The 14,830-nt window shown below is 55.5% G+C and overlaps 1 protein-coding gene across 2 annotated transcripts in view; it reads right to left on the reverse strand.

Moving 5' to 3' along the window:
- The window catches only part of ABR (ABR activator of RhoGEF and GTPase), a 216,054-nt gene that overhangs the window by 150,484 nt on the left and 50,740 nt on the right, over positions 1-14,830 (reverse strand). Inside the window, exon 1 of one of the 2 annotated variants that reach the window (XM_075561253.1) lies at positions 10,643-10,764. The exons of the other annotated variant lie outside the window; for it this stretch is intronic. Within the exon in view, the coding sequence (XP_075417368.1) occupies positions 10,643-10,703 (61 nt within the window). The 5' untranslated portion in view covers positions 10,704-10,764. Of the gene's footprint in view, positions 1-10,642; positions 10,765-14,830 lie in introns of those variants that run through there. 2 annotated transcript variants of the gene reach the window in all.

Below are 14,830 nucleotides of genomic sequence, written 5' to 3' on the forward strand. Positions count from 1 at the left end.
TTTATAAATTATTATTTTGTCATACCTTGCCCTGGCTAGCATCTCCCTTCACCCACTTTTCTGTTGTCCATCCCCCAGGAAGGAGGTCACATGCAGACACATGTAGATCCTTGTAATCGGGTCCCCCTTTCCAACCCACCTCCCTCTACATTCCCATTATCGCCACTCACACTCCTGGTCCTAAAGGGATCATCCTCCCCGGATTCCGTAGTTTCTGGTTCCTATACCAGTGTCCATCCTCTGGTCTAGCCAAACTTGCAAGGTAGAATTGGGATCATGATAGTTGGTGGGGGAAGCATTTAGGAACTAGAGGAACGTTGTATTTTTCATCGTTGCTACATTGCACCCTGTCTGGCTAGTCTTCCCCCCAAGACCCCTCTGCAAGGGGATCTCCAGTGCCGACAAATGGGCTTTGGGTCTCCACTATACCCTCCCCACCTCATTCACTATGGTAATATTTTTTTGTTCTTCGGTACCTCGTGATTGCACAGACTGGTGTGCTTCTGCCATGTGGGCTTTGTTGCTTCTGAGCTAGATGGCTGCTGGTTCACCTTCAAGCCTTTAAGACCCCAGATGCTATATCTTTTGATAGCCGGGCACCATCAGCTTTCTTCACCACATTTGCTTATTCACCCGCTTTGTCTTCAGTGGTTGTGTCGGGAAGGTAGGCATCATAGAATGCCAATTTAATAGAAGAAAGTATTCTTGCATTGAAGGAGTGCTTGAGTGGAGGCCCAATGTCCTTCTGCTACCTTAATACTAAACCTATACATATATGCACATAGATCTATATCCCCATCCTCATATATAGATATATTTGCATATATACATGTATTTATCTAGACCTCTATAAATGCCCTTTGCTTCCTAGCTCTTTCCTCTACTACTAAATGGACACCTGCCCCTCCCCCCAGAAGAATGTATTTCAAAAGACAGCATTGAATCTGCAACTCCAGGAGAGGGACATATCTGATTGGAGCACACGGGTGCTGATGAAGGGGGAGCAGAGAGTGGAGCACATCCTGGCCCACCAGACCGTGAGGACAATGACCACAATTAGAGCAGCCAGTCCACAGAGAGGACCACATGGCCAACCCCACGATGAGACATGACGCCTCTCACTGACCCATAGCTCTACAGAGGACAACACCAGAGACACAGTGTGGGAACTGCACCCGATCTGATCTCGCCACACCAAGGCAAAAACACTAAGGGGGTGCAACAGAACAGCAAGGGAATGGAGCAGTGAGGTCCCCAAGGAATGCTTAAGATGGACTTTGGGGCCTGGTGCCCTAACAGACTGGACTGGAAAACACTCCTAAAAGCCAATAAATGATCCTTAAACTAACTATAAGATTTCCTTTCTTGTTGTGTTGTGGTTTTTTTTGTCATTGGTTTGTTGTTGTTTTGTTGTATTTTATTGCTTGGTTTTGCTCTGTCTTGTTTTTGTGCATGTTATTATTTCTGCAGGTCTGTCTAAATAAGATAGGCTGGATGAAAAATCTGGAGGATAAAACAACTGGACTGACAGTTCCGGGGGGACATGAGAGAGTGGGAGGTGGGGGGGAAAGGAAGTGGTGTTAACAAACCCAGGGACAAGGGAACAACAAGTGATCCAAATTGGTAGTGAGGAGGGTGTGGGAGGCCTGGTAGAACATGATCAAGGGTAATGTAACAAAGAGGAATTGCTGAAACCCTGGTGGGGACCGAGCATGATAGGGGGACAGGAAAAATTGAGTACTTTTAAAAACAGTTAAATATTGTGGTAAAGTATATATGGAAACCTCGGACATTGTTAAGTTCACCATGTTGTACAGCCATCCACATTCTCACTTCCAAGTTTGTCTACTGCCTGTCACAGAAACTCAGTCCTCTCTACTCCCCTCCTTGGCAGCCACGATGGTGGCATTGGTTTCTATGTGCTTCCCTGATACTATTTATCTCATACAAGCAGAATCTTGTAATACTTATCCTTTGTGTTGGTTTGACTTATTTCACTCAACATTGTGTTCTCAAGGTCAATGCCATAGGAGGTGCCAGTATACCATTTCTCCCTTTGGTTGAATAATGGCCCACTGCATTTTTGTTTATACATCCATCAGTGGACAAACACAGGACTCTCTCTCCCTCTTAACTAAGTATCAAGAGGCGCAGGCTTAGATCTTTCCAAGGACAACAGTGTCTTACCAGAATGTAATAAGTAACACTATTTCCCTTTGCACTGTCCTTATTTGTAAGGGAACTCTCGGTTGTAAATGATACATGTTTCCCCTTAGTATCCTTTCTAAAGAAGTTATATTTTAAACAAGGAATCAACCGAGAGAGAAAAAACATTACCTGCGTAATAACCAAAGTGCTTTTCTCAATGCAGGTGATGCAATCAATGTAGAAGGTCACGACTGGGCCCTTTCACTTTCAGGGGGGTCAGAGGTGGGCGAAGCGATGAGTGCAGGACACAGGCTAAGGACAGGTAGACATTAAAGGGCAGCGCTGGCCCTCAGGAAAGCTCAGAAGGTGAGGGAAAAGGAGGCGTGGAAACCAGAAACCCGGGGGGAGTGGGCTAAGGGATCATGCATGGATTGGAATGGGGGACAGGAACCAACATGTGTGCCAAGTGTTGAACATACAGCTGAGGATCTGCTTGGTAAACTATCATCTCACACACACAGAAGAATGGGTAAGTACTGATTCAGGAAATGTGTTTTAGTTGTCTGTGTGCTGGTTAACTGAAGGGAACAGCAGTGCTGGTGGGGGGAGGGGAGGAGGGATGAGGAGTAACTGAGGCCTGGGGGTGGGGACCTGAAATTCCACACCCACCACCTGCCCACCCACCCAATGATACAGGCCTAAAGGGGAGGGTGCATGGGCCCTACGCCCTTTAAACAGGAGCTCCCAAAATACCCACCGCCTCAATGAACGATTCGATGGTGTAAGCTGCCACTGACCTTGTCAGCAGCGAGGAGTAGGGATAAGAACAGAGTCCGCTTCCTCTCCCTTCACCTTCTCAGCACCCCAAGATCATGACCCCCACCCCCAACCGAAAACAAAAACCTCTCTGTGCAAGGAGTTCTCCAATCTTGTTCTGGTCTGTCTGATACCAGGCTAAGTGGGGTGGGGTGGTATCTGCTGAGCCCCAAGCGGGGGCATCATCCCCAGAAAGGTAGGCTTCCAGGCAGGGGCCTTTCTGAAGGGGAGGTTATGGGAGGGGGGAAGGGGGTGGGAGGAGCTGCAGGGGCCTCACACATCATTAGCATGCTGGGTAGTTCAAGCCCAACAGCCAGATCTGTAGCCCGGCCGGGCCTGAGCCTCCGTGTCCAGTGGCCTGATTTATGTCCGAGGACTCTCTTTATTTTCCTTTGGAACTCTAGAGGCGAATTCAAAAAGGCCAGAGAGCAGGGCCAGCCCGCTTGGGGTCTGCCAAATTCTCGGGTCCTCTCAGCTGTACTTCTTTGCCTCTCTCTGGCTGCCTCCCACCCCCACCTCCCAAGACCTTTCTTCTTCCTTCCTTCCTTTCTTTTTTTAAACACCATCCCTTCTTGCCTATGGGACAGGGGAATGCTGGGTCACTGAGGGGCTTCCTTAGGCTCTTGCTTTGCCATGCCATGGGCTGCGATCTGCAAGGTCAGCAACACACACACACTCGGCCTCCCCAGCTCCTCAGGAGAAAGATGGGCCTTTCTACTACCATAAACAGTTACAACCTCACAGGGGCAGTTTTACCCTGTCCCATAGGGTCGCTCTGAGAGTTGGCATCCTTGGCAACAAGGCAACCGCATCGGTGGGCACGTCCAGGACTCTGTGTGCAATGCAGGGGAACCAAGACACAGCCTTCCCAGCTGTCACTCTAACTGGGGCGGGGATCACAGGCTGCCGTGATGCCCTTGTCCAAGGCCAGGGCAGGGGGGCGGGGAGGGGCACTTTCAAGTCTGACCTCATGTCCTCCACATTCTGTGACCACCACTTTCCTCCCTAACTGCCCGGAGCGCCCGCTTCCTCCCTACAAAAGAGCAGTAATAGTTCCTGCTCACCAGGTGGGGAGCTGTGGAGGATTGATGCTAACTTGGGACAAGTGCCTAGCGAAGTGCTGGCATGGAGGGGGTGGTCCCCCTGTGTGGTGAGAATCTGTACTGCGGGGGAGGCGGCCTGGATGATATCTGCCATCAGAGTCAGCTGAATGGAGTGACCACACATAAGGACATCAAGTGCTGCTGTGGAGAGCGGATGTCCCCTAGCTTGGAAATCACTGGGCTTAATTACACAGCATCTTTTGATCTCCACAATCTTGATCCATTAAACTCTTAAGGCTGCCCAGCAGGCAATGCCCAGGAGAAAGGGGTTCATTCCCCTAGGCCACTAATAGGATCACTAGGATCAGCCCTTCAATCTCATGAAGGTGATTATGGCCACAACTTTCCCCAACAGGCCTGAGTCACCCCTGGACTTCTCTAGGGGGCAGCTCAACTAACACACCAGAGACCACCCACCAAGCTCCCTCCTAGAGGGCCAAGGACCCTGAGAGGCACAGTGACCATCATCCAGCCCAGGCCTCCCTGCCACTCAATGCGTTAGGGGGACCGTGTTCATTCAAGATGCTTGAACCCCCTCTGCCATGCCCACCTGTGGTGTGAGACACAAGGTGGAGAGAAGGTAGAGAGGACTGGCCCCTGACAGAGCCCACCCTTGGGCCCCAATGACCCTGTGATTCTCCATAGAGCCAGTCAATCCGCATCCCCTTTTGCTCTGGCGTGCTGGAGAAGGAAGGGTCAGGGGGAGACAGAAGCATAACAGGAAGCAGAGAGCAGAAGGAGAGGCCCACTCAGGCTGAATCTGAGACAGGAAACTCGCTGCCCATCCACAAGTGGTCCCAGTCCCTAGGTGGTCCCTTCTCAAGGGGCTCTGCCGTAGAGCTAGGGCTAAAATGGGGGTTATCTGCCACCAGCCCCCATGCAGGTACAGTCAACAGCCTGCCTTTTGCCCTCTTTCTTGTGGGTCAGCTCGAACGGGCTTCTCACCAAGCTTCAGGGACCAGCAGTTCTAGCTGCCAGCCAGGGCCATCCACAGCCTCGCCTAACCACATCCTGTCGGAGAAATGCAAGCAGAGGCAGGCAAAGGATGTAAGTCAAAAAGACCCTCTCCTAGCCCAGCGGTGGAGCCAAGTAAGCCTGCCCAGCTAGCCCACGGGTACAAGCAGGCAAAGGAAAAGGCCCAGAACATAGGTAGAAGGGGCTCCGCTTCCCATGGACTACTCAGCCCACAACAGTCAGGGATCTCACTCATTGTCTTCGAGTGGATGCTGACTCAGAGAGAGCCTGTCGGAAGGGGCAGAGCTGCCTCTGTGGGCCCCGGAGACTGTAATTCTGGATGAGTACAAAGCCCGTCAGGGGCCTTGTTACTGTTACATGCCATTAAGTCAGCTCCACATGGCACAACAGAAGGAAACACGGCCCGGTCCTGCGTCAGCCCCCCAATTGTTCCTAGGCCTGAGCCCACTGATGTAGCCACTGTGTCCATCCATCTCTTTGAGGGCTTTGTCCGGCAGACTGTCCTACTGTGGGGGTTTGTGTGTTGCCGTGGTGCTGGAGGCTACGTCACTGGTATTTCAAATGGGAGCAGGGTCAACCGAGTCAACAGGTGTTATCAGAGCTTCCAGACTAAGAAAGGTCAAGGAAGAAGGACTCAGGCTGCCCAGTGGGGAAGAAGGAGCCCCTGAAACCTTATGCACAGCTTCAAAGCATTGTTAGGGACCTAGTGGTGGGCGAAGGAGACACAGCTGTCCTGAAGTGGCCCAGCTCCTCCTCTGCCTGAATGGCTCCAGGTGAGCCCAGACACTCAGGCAGTGGCGTCTCCCAATCACGAGCCCCAGCAGCCTGCAGGCCCTCCCTTGGGAGGGGTCTCCAACTCCACTGTATGCTGCTATAATTACCAAATCCACGTGCCAGGAAATGTGTGAATGGATCAGCTAATACATTTCTGGGACTTCCGGTGGAAGAGGGCATTTAAGGAGCCAAGAACTCCGGGCTGTCGTCTCTTTTTGGTATTCACATATCCAACCGAAAATTCTAGAGGATTTATTACGCATGCGGCACTGGGCCAGGGCATGGGAAAAAACATCCAACACTCTCCTGCTTCCAGTCCCCTCACCACCCGTCCAAGCCCCCCTCCAACTTGCCTGCAAGCTGTCCGCAGAGCCCAAGCTAGTCACAATTTCCCCGGTGAGCTGGACAGCCGGCAGCTCCACAACGCTCATCTTCAAAGCACTTTATAAACATTCACTAATTAATTCACGCAGCCCCCACGAGAGACATCAAAGCCTCCCTTTACAGAAACGTGTGCAGAAGAGTGGTACCAGATTCGCCCTCAACACCTCAGACAGAGAACAGGCCAAATCTTCCATCCTACCCCCAAGAGGGAAGCAGGAGGGACTTTTTCATTCCTTCGCCATCACCCGCCTCCCCCTTGTTAAGCGCCTCACAGTACCTTCTCGCTAATTCTCAGTGCACGTTCCTGTCTCCCAGTCCTTTTCCCAAAGAACAACGGGCAACAACAATAACAAATTAAGTTTCCCTGTGCGTGGATGACTTCATTCTCCTCTGAGCAGCCAGCAGCCCTGACAATTACGGTGTTGACGAGAAGGGATACGTGACTGTGGCTATTCAGAGAAGCAGCAGGCACCGACCGGCTGCAGGTGTTCACTAGTGCCACAGGGGCGGGAGGACGCAGACTTGCTCTCAGCATCCCTGTCTTGTTGCTGGGACAGCGGCTAGATACTTGATGTGGCAAGTAGGCAGGTGGATGAGCACCTGGGGGAAGGTTTGATTCCCCTAGCCCTGAGTGCTTTCCTGGCCCCCTTCTCTAAAGGGCATGGACATATCAAGAAGGACTGAAATGTCCCTTGGAGACGCTGCTTGGAGTAAGGGGTGGGAACTCCAGAAGCAGGTTCAAGTCACCACAGATGGGCACGGTCTGCCTTCCATGAGGTCCAAGTCACTGCAGGTTTTTGCTGGGCTCCGTGGAGTGGGTCTGTTTGGGGTCAGAGCTGAGCTGCCAAGGGTCAAGCAGGCAGAAATGGCAAGGAGATTTCAAATGCAGTTCCCCCCGCCTGGCTTTCCTAAAGAAGTGCTGTCCAACAGACACTGATGGGGCCCTGGTGGCATCATCGTTACATGTTGGGCTACAATCTACAGGCACTCCAAGGCAGAAAGATGTGGCTTTCTACGGCTGTCGAGTTCCAGTCTCAGAAACCCACAGGGGCACTTCTACCCTGTCCTACAGGGTCACCATGAATCAGCATGGACTCGATGGCAGGGAGTTTGGTTTGGAACATCTACTTAAAGATCCTCTATTTGAAGATGTGCCAATGACCAGCCTGCCTGGGGCATGGAGTTGATCTCTGCTTAGAGGACTCTCTCCAATCACTTTCAATTCACCCCTTCCCACGTTTGGGGAGTTACCGTACAGAGTTTCATTGAACCCCAGCTAATCCGGGCGTACAGAAGGAAGCAAAGGTGATTATACATCGCTTAGTAGAAAGACAGGCAGGAGGGAGAATGAAGAAGGAAACAGCTTCACACAGAATGACACCAGCCCCAGAAAAAGAATCCAGGCAAGGCACTGCAGGGCAGGGCTGACGTTCTTACAGAAATACAGAGAACTGTGTGGGGCGGAGCAGACATGTGAGTGCAGTGGGAGGGGCCTGCCCCTCCAGTGTGTCACGGGCAAAGAACCCTGTGCCACTCAGCCCCAGATTGTCACACTGGTGGTGGAGACCAACTCCGTCCCAGCTTCTAGAAGACTTCTGCCATAGAGGAGAAAGGGGGTCTGTGGCCCAGTTCTCAAATGGCTCTCAACCTGCAATGGAAGCCAGCGTCCTCCCACAGGCAGAGGCTGCAATCAGCAAGAATGAGTTGACAATTGCAAAGGGGGGAGGGAGGGAGGGGAAGGGCTGGTGGCAGTCTGACACCTTGGAGCAGAGAGTCCTCGAGGCAGAGCCTGACCTGTCCCTGCCTTGGTCTAGAGACCAAGGACGACAGAGACAAGTTGGCCCAGAGTCATTGTAACCATGCAGCCGGCGGGTTCCCTGCAGAGTCGACTCCAGCACAGAGAGCCAAAGGGGCCTCTGTCCCTCTTCCACGACCTTTCAAAGCCTTGAATCTGTTCAGGTGAATCCCGGTGACATCAGTTCCTCACTGTCTTGGGGATGACCGGCATTCCAGTCGTGCCCTTTGGTGGGGCGGATACGTGGCCCTTGGTAAACGTTAAGAGGTTACCAAGACTCTCCCACCTCAGCGGTAAAATGGAGGTCAGCCCACCTTTTGTGACTCTTTGCAGAGGCTTGAGAAGTGGACCGTGCCAAGCACAGTGCCTGGCATACCTGTAGGTATGCGGAAGATACTATTATCGCTATGACCCAGAGCAAGGTTCAGGCGGCGCCTTTTGGGCTGGGGCATTCACATCTCACGGAGTTCATGCCCTTCGCCATCCCTCCTGGGCTTGGCTCTTGTGGGGACTTGCCACCCTGGATGGTGAGCCTTATAAGAACATCGCTTCCTGAGAGGCCAAAGAACTTCCTTTGGGAGTCACAAAACCATGCTGCCAGGCAGTGACAGCCTGGGCATTTGTTTTAATTTCGGCTCTCATCAAGAGGACACTTCATGGCTAACAGCCCAAATGTGACTGCACAGCACCTCCCCGGAACACTCATGCTATGGCTCTCACACAAGCCATTTGGAAAAGGAGGCAGGGGCTCCTCAAACGGCTGCCAAGTCTCTGCCCTCCCCCCACCCCCACCACCCAGGCTGCCTCGGGAGCCCAGTGGCCAGGGCAACAGCAGCAGGATAGCCAGGTCAGGTGCCAGCCTGCCAGAGTCAGGCCCAGTTAAGGCCACCCCCAGAGACCCGTGGTCTAGTTCCCTTTCCAGGTGCTGCCTTCGCTACCTTCCTTCTGGTCAGGCCTTTCCAAGGCTGCCTTGGGTGATTGGCTTTCCTGCTGCAGAAGGGGTGGGAGAGAACAGACACATTTGGGGATGGCGGGGATGGAGGCTCATTTTCAGGGCAACAGAGACAGGTTTTTAGGATTCCACGCTTTGGGGGACCAGGGAGACCAGTCTTGGGCTTGGCAAAGAGGTGGGACAATTGGGGACGGAAGCTGGATGTGAATATGAAGAAGCCTGGTGAGGACTGTGCTTTATCTGCAAGAGCACAGTTAAGAAGAGCGGCACTAATCCTTCCCAGGGTCAAGAGCTGAGCTGCAGCCAGGCTCCCAACAGATGTGCGTCCCCATTCACTGGGACACACACGCAACACAGCCGTGTGAGCCCTGACCTTCACCCAGTGGGGCTGGCCACTGCCTGTGAAGAGCAGATGGACTGGCTGGTTTGGAGCAGGAAGCTGCCCAGGGGATGCCGCCTGGCCACTTTGATGTTGAAAGTCTGAAGCAAAATGAGCCTTCACAAGACACAGCTTCTAGGGGGAAGGGAGGTGTGTGGGGGAGAAAGTCGGTGGGGGGAGAGGGAGGAGGAGAAATGGGGGGACCCAAGGGGATGCAGAGGTCAGAGGCTGGGTGCTGGGTATTAAAAAGCCTCCAGGGCAAGTATTCGGGCCAGTCAATCATTTCTGTTCCCGCCTCCATCTCTCCCTCACTAGGACGGTTAGCAATGAGCCCGAGCCCGATTCGCCCTTAGGAATATCCTTGTCCCAGGGACCCCAAGTCTAGAACCAGAACCTGGCTTCACCAGCTGCCCCCTGCCCCTGCTTCCGGAGACATTGCAAGTGAGAGGGAGGGTCCCACTGCAGTGGACCAATTCACTTCCTACCTATCTCCGGGTTCAGGGGCACCCTTTCTTCCCACATCCCTCAAAGTGCCTGGGGTAGGGCCCCCCAGAAAGGGTGGGAGAATGCTTAACCACCCAGGGGAGGGGGAGGCGGATCCCAGCTTAGCTTGAGCCCCCGGGAAGTACCTGTAATCAGTTACACATCGCCAGCGGCGGTGCAAAAGCTATCACATGATCGCGGCAGATTTGGGAACGAGGGGGCGGAGAACCCGAGAAGGGATTTTTTTTTCCTTTTCTTTTTTGGGGGTTGGAGGTGGGGGTGGAGATGAGGCTGGCAGAAAAGGTTGCTGAGCCGCGAATTTCCAGCTCCTTAATCCAAACGCGCCTTCCCCTGCCCCGCCCCCCCCGCCGCCGCCGCCCGCGTGGAATATGCGCCCACCGTCTCCTTTCCCACCTGACCCCACCCCCACCCCGAACCCGGCGGCCACGGATGTCCCAGAGGACCCCGATTCGGGCGCCAGGGACTTCACCGCCGACAGCCTTTCAGCTGCAGCGTGGGCAGCGGGAGCAGCCAGTCGGGAAGCCGCGGCAGCCCCCTAAAAAGGGCTCTCCCCTCTATTCCCGAGCCGTGAGGAAGGCAGGATTACACAACAGGTGGGAGGGGTGTCAGTTCTCCCGGCCCCTCCGAGCCCGCCCCCCAGTCCTCACTCTTGCCAAGTCCGCTCCAGGGACCAGATGGCAGTCCAGCCGCCGACGGTCCCTTGACTCCGGCTCGCTGGGCACCGAGCGGCCGTGCCCACGCCCCGCCCGCGCCGGGTTCCCCGCGCGCCCCGGGCCTGCTCCCCGCGCCCACCCCCCCGCGCGCACACGTACTGCTGTACAGGGTGTCGATCCAGGAGAGGCGCGGCAGGCCCCGGTGGCTGAGCGGCTCCATGCCCGCGGCCACACGCGGTGGCGGTGGCGGCGGCGGCGGCGGCGGGTCGCTCAGATCGGAAACCCGACCCTCATCGCACAACAAAGGCGAGAGGGCGCGGGCCGGCGGCGAGGCCAGCCCGGAGGCCGAAGTTGCCCGGCGCAGGGTGGAGGCGGGGGCCGGCCGGGACACAGGTAGCTGGGAGGAAGGAGCCCGAGTCGAGCCGAGCCGGCGGGAGAGGGCGCAGAGGGGGGCGCGCGCGCGCAGGCGGGGGTCCCCGAGAACCCTTCCGGCCCGGGCGGCCTTGGCGCGCTCCGCTGCAGATCCGGGTGTAAGTAGCAGCCCCGCCGCCCGCCGCCAACTAGCAACTTCCCCGGGGCTGCGCGCCGCGCCCCGGGCGGGGGGCGGGGGCCGCGACCAATCCGCGCCCGGCTCCGCCGCTCCCACCCACCCCGCCCCCCAGCCGCACGCCTCCGGACCCTGGTACGGGATGTGGGGAGCCACCCAGGTCCCCACAGACCCCCCGGCGAGGGGCGCTCCAGCAGTAGCTGGAGGCGTCGTCCAGCGGGGGCCTCAGGGACGCGGCGCAGGCCGGGACTGCACCTCCTCTGGCCGGGCTCGGCGGAATTCGGGCAACCGCAGACTAGGTGCTGCGGGGAGCCCTCTGGGCCCGCAGGGGTGACATCACCTGCCACCCCAGGATCTCCAAGCGCTGTTTTAGGGCCTGGTGCTGCTGCTAGGCCCCTCCCCTAGATAAACTGGCGGGGCGGCGCCCATGGGGTTAACGTCCGGCCGGCCCGCGGGAGGGTTCGACCGGCGCTGGGGCTTGGTGCTTCCAAACCTTGACCGAGCGTTTCCTAGGGAAGCGTCCCAGATCTGAGCCCAGCAGTTCCCGCCCTGCACACCAGGGGGCGGCGGCTGCCGGCTGGGGAGGAGGACCGGTGGAAAGGGGCTCTCTGTCCTCGTGGACGGAAAGTGCAGGACGAAAGACTGGGGTGCGGGAAAGCTCTGGGGTCTCCTCTGGGATCCTTCCCTGAACCCTTGTCTGCAGCCCAGCCCAGAGCGGCAAAGTGTGTTCAGAATCATATTCAAGTAGAGGCTGGGAGGTCCTGGGTCACGAGGCCTCAGATACAGAGCTTTAAAAACAAAATTCCTTCTAACAAAGTCGTCCCAAGAGCCTGTCCCCTGAGTCTGTGCGCAGAGACCATGCTCCCTCAGACTCCAGCAAGGGACTTTGGAGCAGGGACCATGCGGGGGTGGGGTGGTGGGGGAGTGGGGTGTGTGTGTGTGTGTGTTGCAGTGGAGTCAGGGAGGGTGGAGGGGTCATGCTAGGATGGTCTAGGGCAGCAATGGCAGATGGTAAATTTCCCATAATGGACCCCTAAAAAGCTTACCGGCAGAACCTGCCCCAGAGGTGGGGTGAGTAGCAGGTCTGCAGGCCTTCAGCGTGTGAGCAGCAAATGGGAGAGAGGAGATGGGGGCAGGTCTTGTTCATTCTAAAGAACAGCTCTATCTTCTAAAGGGGAAGATAGTGGTCCCTGAACCAGGATGCCAAGAAGAAGCCTGCATTCCACCCTAAGCAGTGAGGCAAGAGCTGCCTAAGGGGAGAAGGCCACCAGTGCTGGGCAGGTGGGGACAAGGCAAGGAGGTGGGAAGCAACCTCTCCCTGCGTCCCCTCCATTCCCCTCCTCGCTAGCTAGCCTGCCTGGCTCAGGCTCTGCTTGTCGTTTGCTCCCCGCCCTGCTCAGCTGTCACCCTCCCACCCATCCCTGTCTCTGTCCTCCCCTGGCTCACAGGATGAGGAGGAGCAGGCAGCACCTGGAGCTTGGCAGGGAGGGTGGGGGTGGGGGTGGGGTGCATCTCCAATGAGGACTCCAGAAATAGAGTCGGGACAGGAGAGGCAGCAATTCAGCTTTTTGGGAGGAACTCAAGGACGCGGGGCACAAATGTGGGAGCAGAGAGGGGCCAGGGACCCCCCACCCCAAACCCTAAAGCACAGAGCTCCGGAGAAAGGACCAGGAGTAGGAAGAGCTGTGGTCACAAGCTCAAAGCAGCACAGCACTGCTCCCCTTCCCCCAACCAACAGCAACCCCAACCAGGGCCGCCTGGGCCCTCGGTCTGCACACTGGGGTTTCCGGAAGGCCACATCTGGTGCCAACGTGGAGAAGGCCAAGGATACTTTTTCTTCTTTTTTTTTTGGCACAAGTCACATACATTTGCATACATGTTGCATTTTTATCTACAAAGGCTTGAACAAACTATTTCCACATTTTTCAAGTCAAAATGTTGCAGTGACTCTCCTTCACGGTTGCCACAGTTGATTGCCCCAGCCCACCCCCACATCCCCCCCCAAAATTCTGACCTGGACCGCCCACTCTAAAACACATGATCGGAAGGAGAGATAGACAAATCACAGAGGCTGTGAGCAGGGACGGGTAGCGAGGCCGGATACCACACCGTGAAGCCTCTGAGCCCTTGTTTGGGGCCTGAGTGCTTTGCGTACACGGATTACCTCACAGTGACCTCCTGGCTATCTATCTCACTCTCTCCCTATTTCCCAGGTGAGCACCCTGCCGAGTCTGTACTTGGGGGCTAGGACTTGAACCCTGGTCCTCTGCTCATGCTCTGCTGGCTGACGAAAGTGGCTGGTGCCAGCTGATGGGAGTCTTTGCCGGCCGGGTGGGTTAGAGACTGCCTTCTGGGATCCCCATCCATCCCCCTCCCATCTTGGCGCACCTGTTCAGGACACCACTGTCTTATGAAGGCCTAGTTATTTTTACATCCCCTTGATGTCTCTACTGCCTAGTCTCCTGTCCATGTTAACACCACACAGCCTGGCTCAGCTACAGAGAGGTGGCTGGGCCTTAGAGCACAGGGCCATTTGGGAATGAAAGAGAAACCTCCAAATGCTGGGCGCTGGGGGGTGGGCAGGAGGTTGGGGAGACCCAGTGCCCCATCCCAGGAAGGAAGGAGTTAAGGAGCCATGTTTTCATCTGTGTTTCGCCCAAGGAGATGCTCTGGTGAGATACTTTCACCATCAACCCCAATCTGTCAGAGCAGCAGGAGGCATTCAAGGGGACAGACATCCTGATTCAGCCAAGGATGGCCCTGCCCCTATACCCCAAGGCACTGAATCAGCACGGCCCACTGCCTCTCATCAGCTCACAGTAACCATTCACCACCCAGCCCAAGGGCTCCCAGGCTCCAGCTGGCTCTCCATCCTCTATGTATACTCAGCCTTGCCTGGACCCTCCCACCTCCCCCACCTGGTGGGACCTGCCTACTCCTGTCTAAGGACCCCACACCCATGTGAGGGCTATCCGCACTGCTGATGTAAGGGACTGAGAGGGCGGGAGACACTGCACATCCCACTCTGGAGACCCCTGACCCCACCCTTCACTCCCAGGGCTTTGCAATCCCGGCTTCTCCCAACCCCACAGCCAGGACGGGAAAACAATGACAACTTAGAACCCAAACAGGATATCTCTACTTCTCTTGCCTCCCCACGGTTGGTCAGCCAGCTCCACCGAACTCAACGGAAGACCCAGAGCGCCTGCTTTTGTGGTACACAGAGGGCCCAGCCACTCACCTCTCCCCGTGCTATGAACACCACAGCTGTGTTGGCAGAGGTGGGAAGGGAGGTCACCATTCCAATATGAATTAAAAACCAAGCAGACTGAGATGGCCCCACACCCAGAGCTGGCCTCTTCCATGAGCAGCCCTAGCCATTGGCTCAGTGGTAGTTTCAGGTAGACCCCCAAAGCAGGTCAGCCCCTGCCCAAAGCCCAAGTGATTGGCATTCAATGATGCATGCTGAATAAATCAAATGAATGAGAGTTAACATTTATTGAATGCCTCTTAAGTGCCAAGCACAGTTCGATATACTTCACGTGGACCATCTCCCTGAAGCCTTACCATAAACCAGCGGTTCTCAACCTGTGGGTCTCGACCCCTTTGGGGGTTGGACGACTTTCACAGGGGTTGCCTAAGACCATCAGAAAACGTAGCTGTAACAAAAGGACAGTTATGAAATAGCAATGAAAATGATTTTATGGTTGGGGGTCACCACAACTGTATGAAAGGGTCACGGCATTAGGAAGGTTGAGAACCACTGCCCTAAGCCAATAAGGTCAGAACTATGATGCCTT

This window comes from Tenrec ecaudatus, chromosome 10 (assembly GCF_050624435.1).
Source record: "Tenrec ecaudatus isolate mTenEca1 chromosome 10, mTenEca1.hap1, whole genome shotgun sequence".
Lineage (NCBI taxonomy): Eukaryota > Metazoa > Chordata > Mammalia > Afrosoricida > Tenrecidae > Tenrec > Tenrec ecaudatus.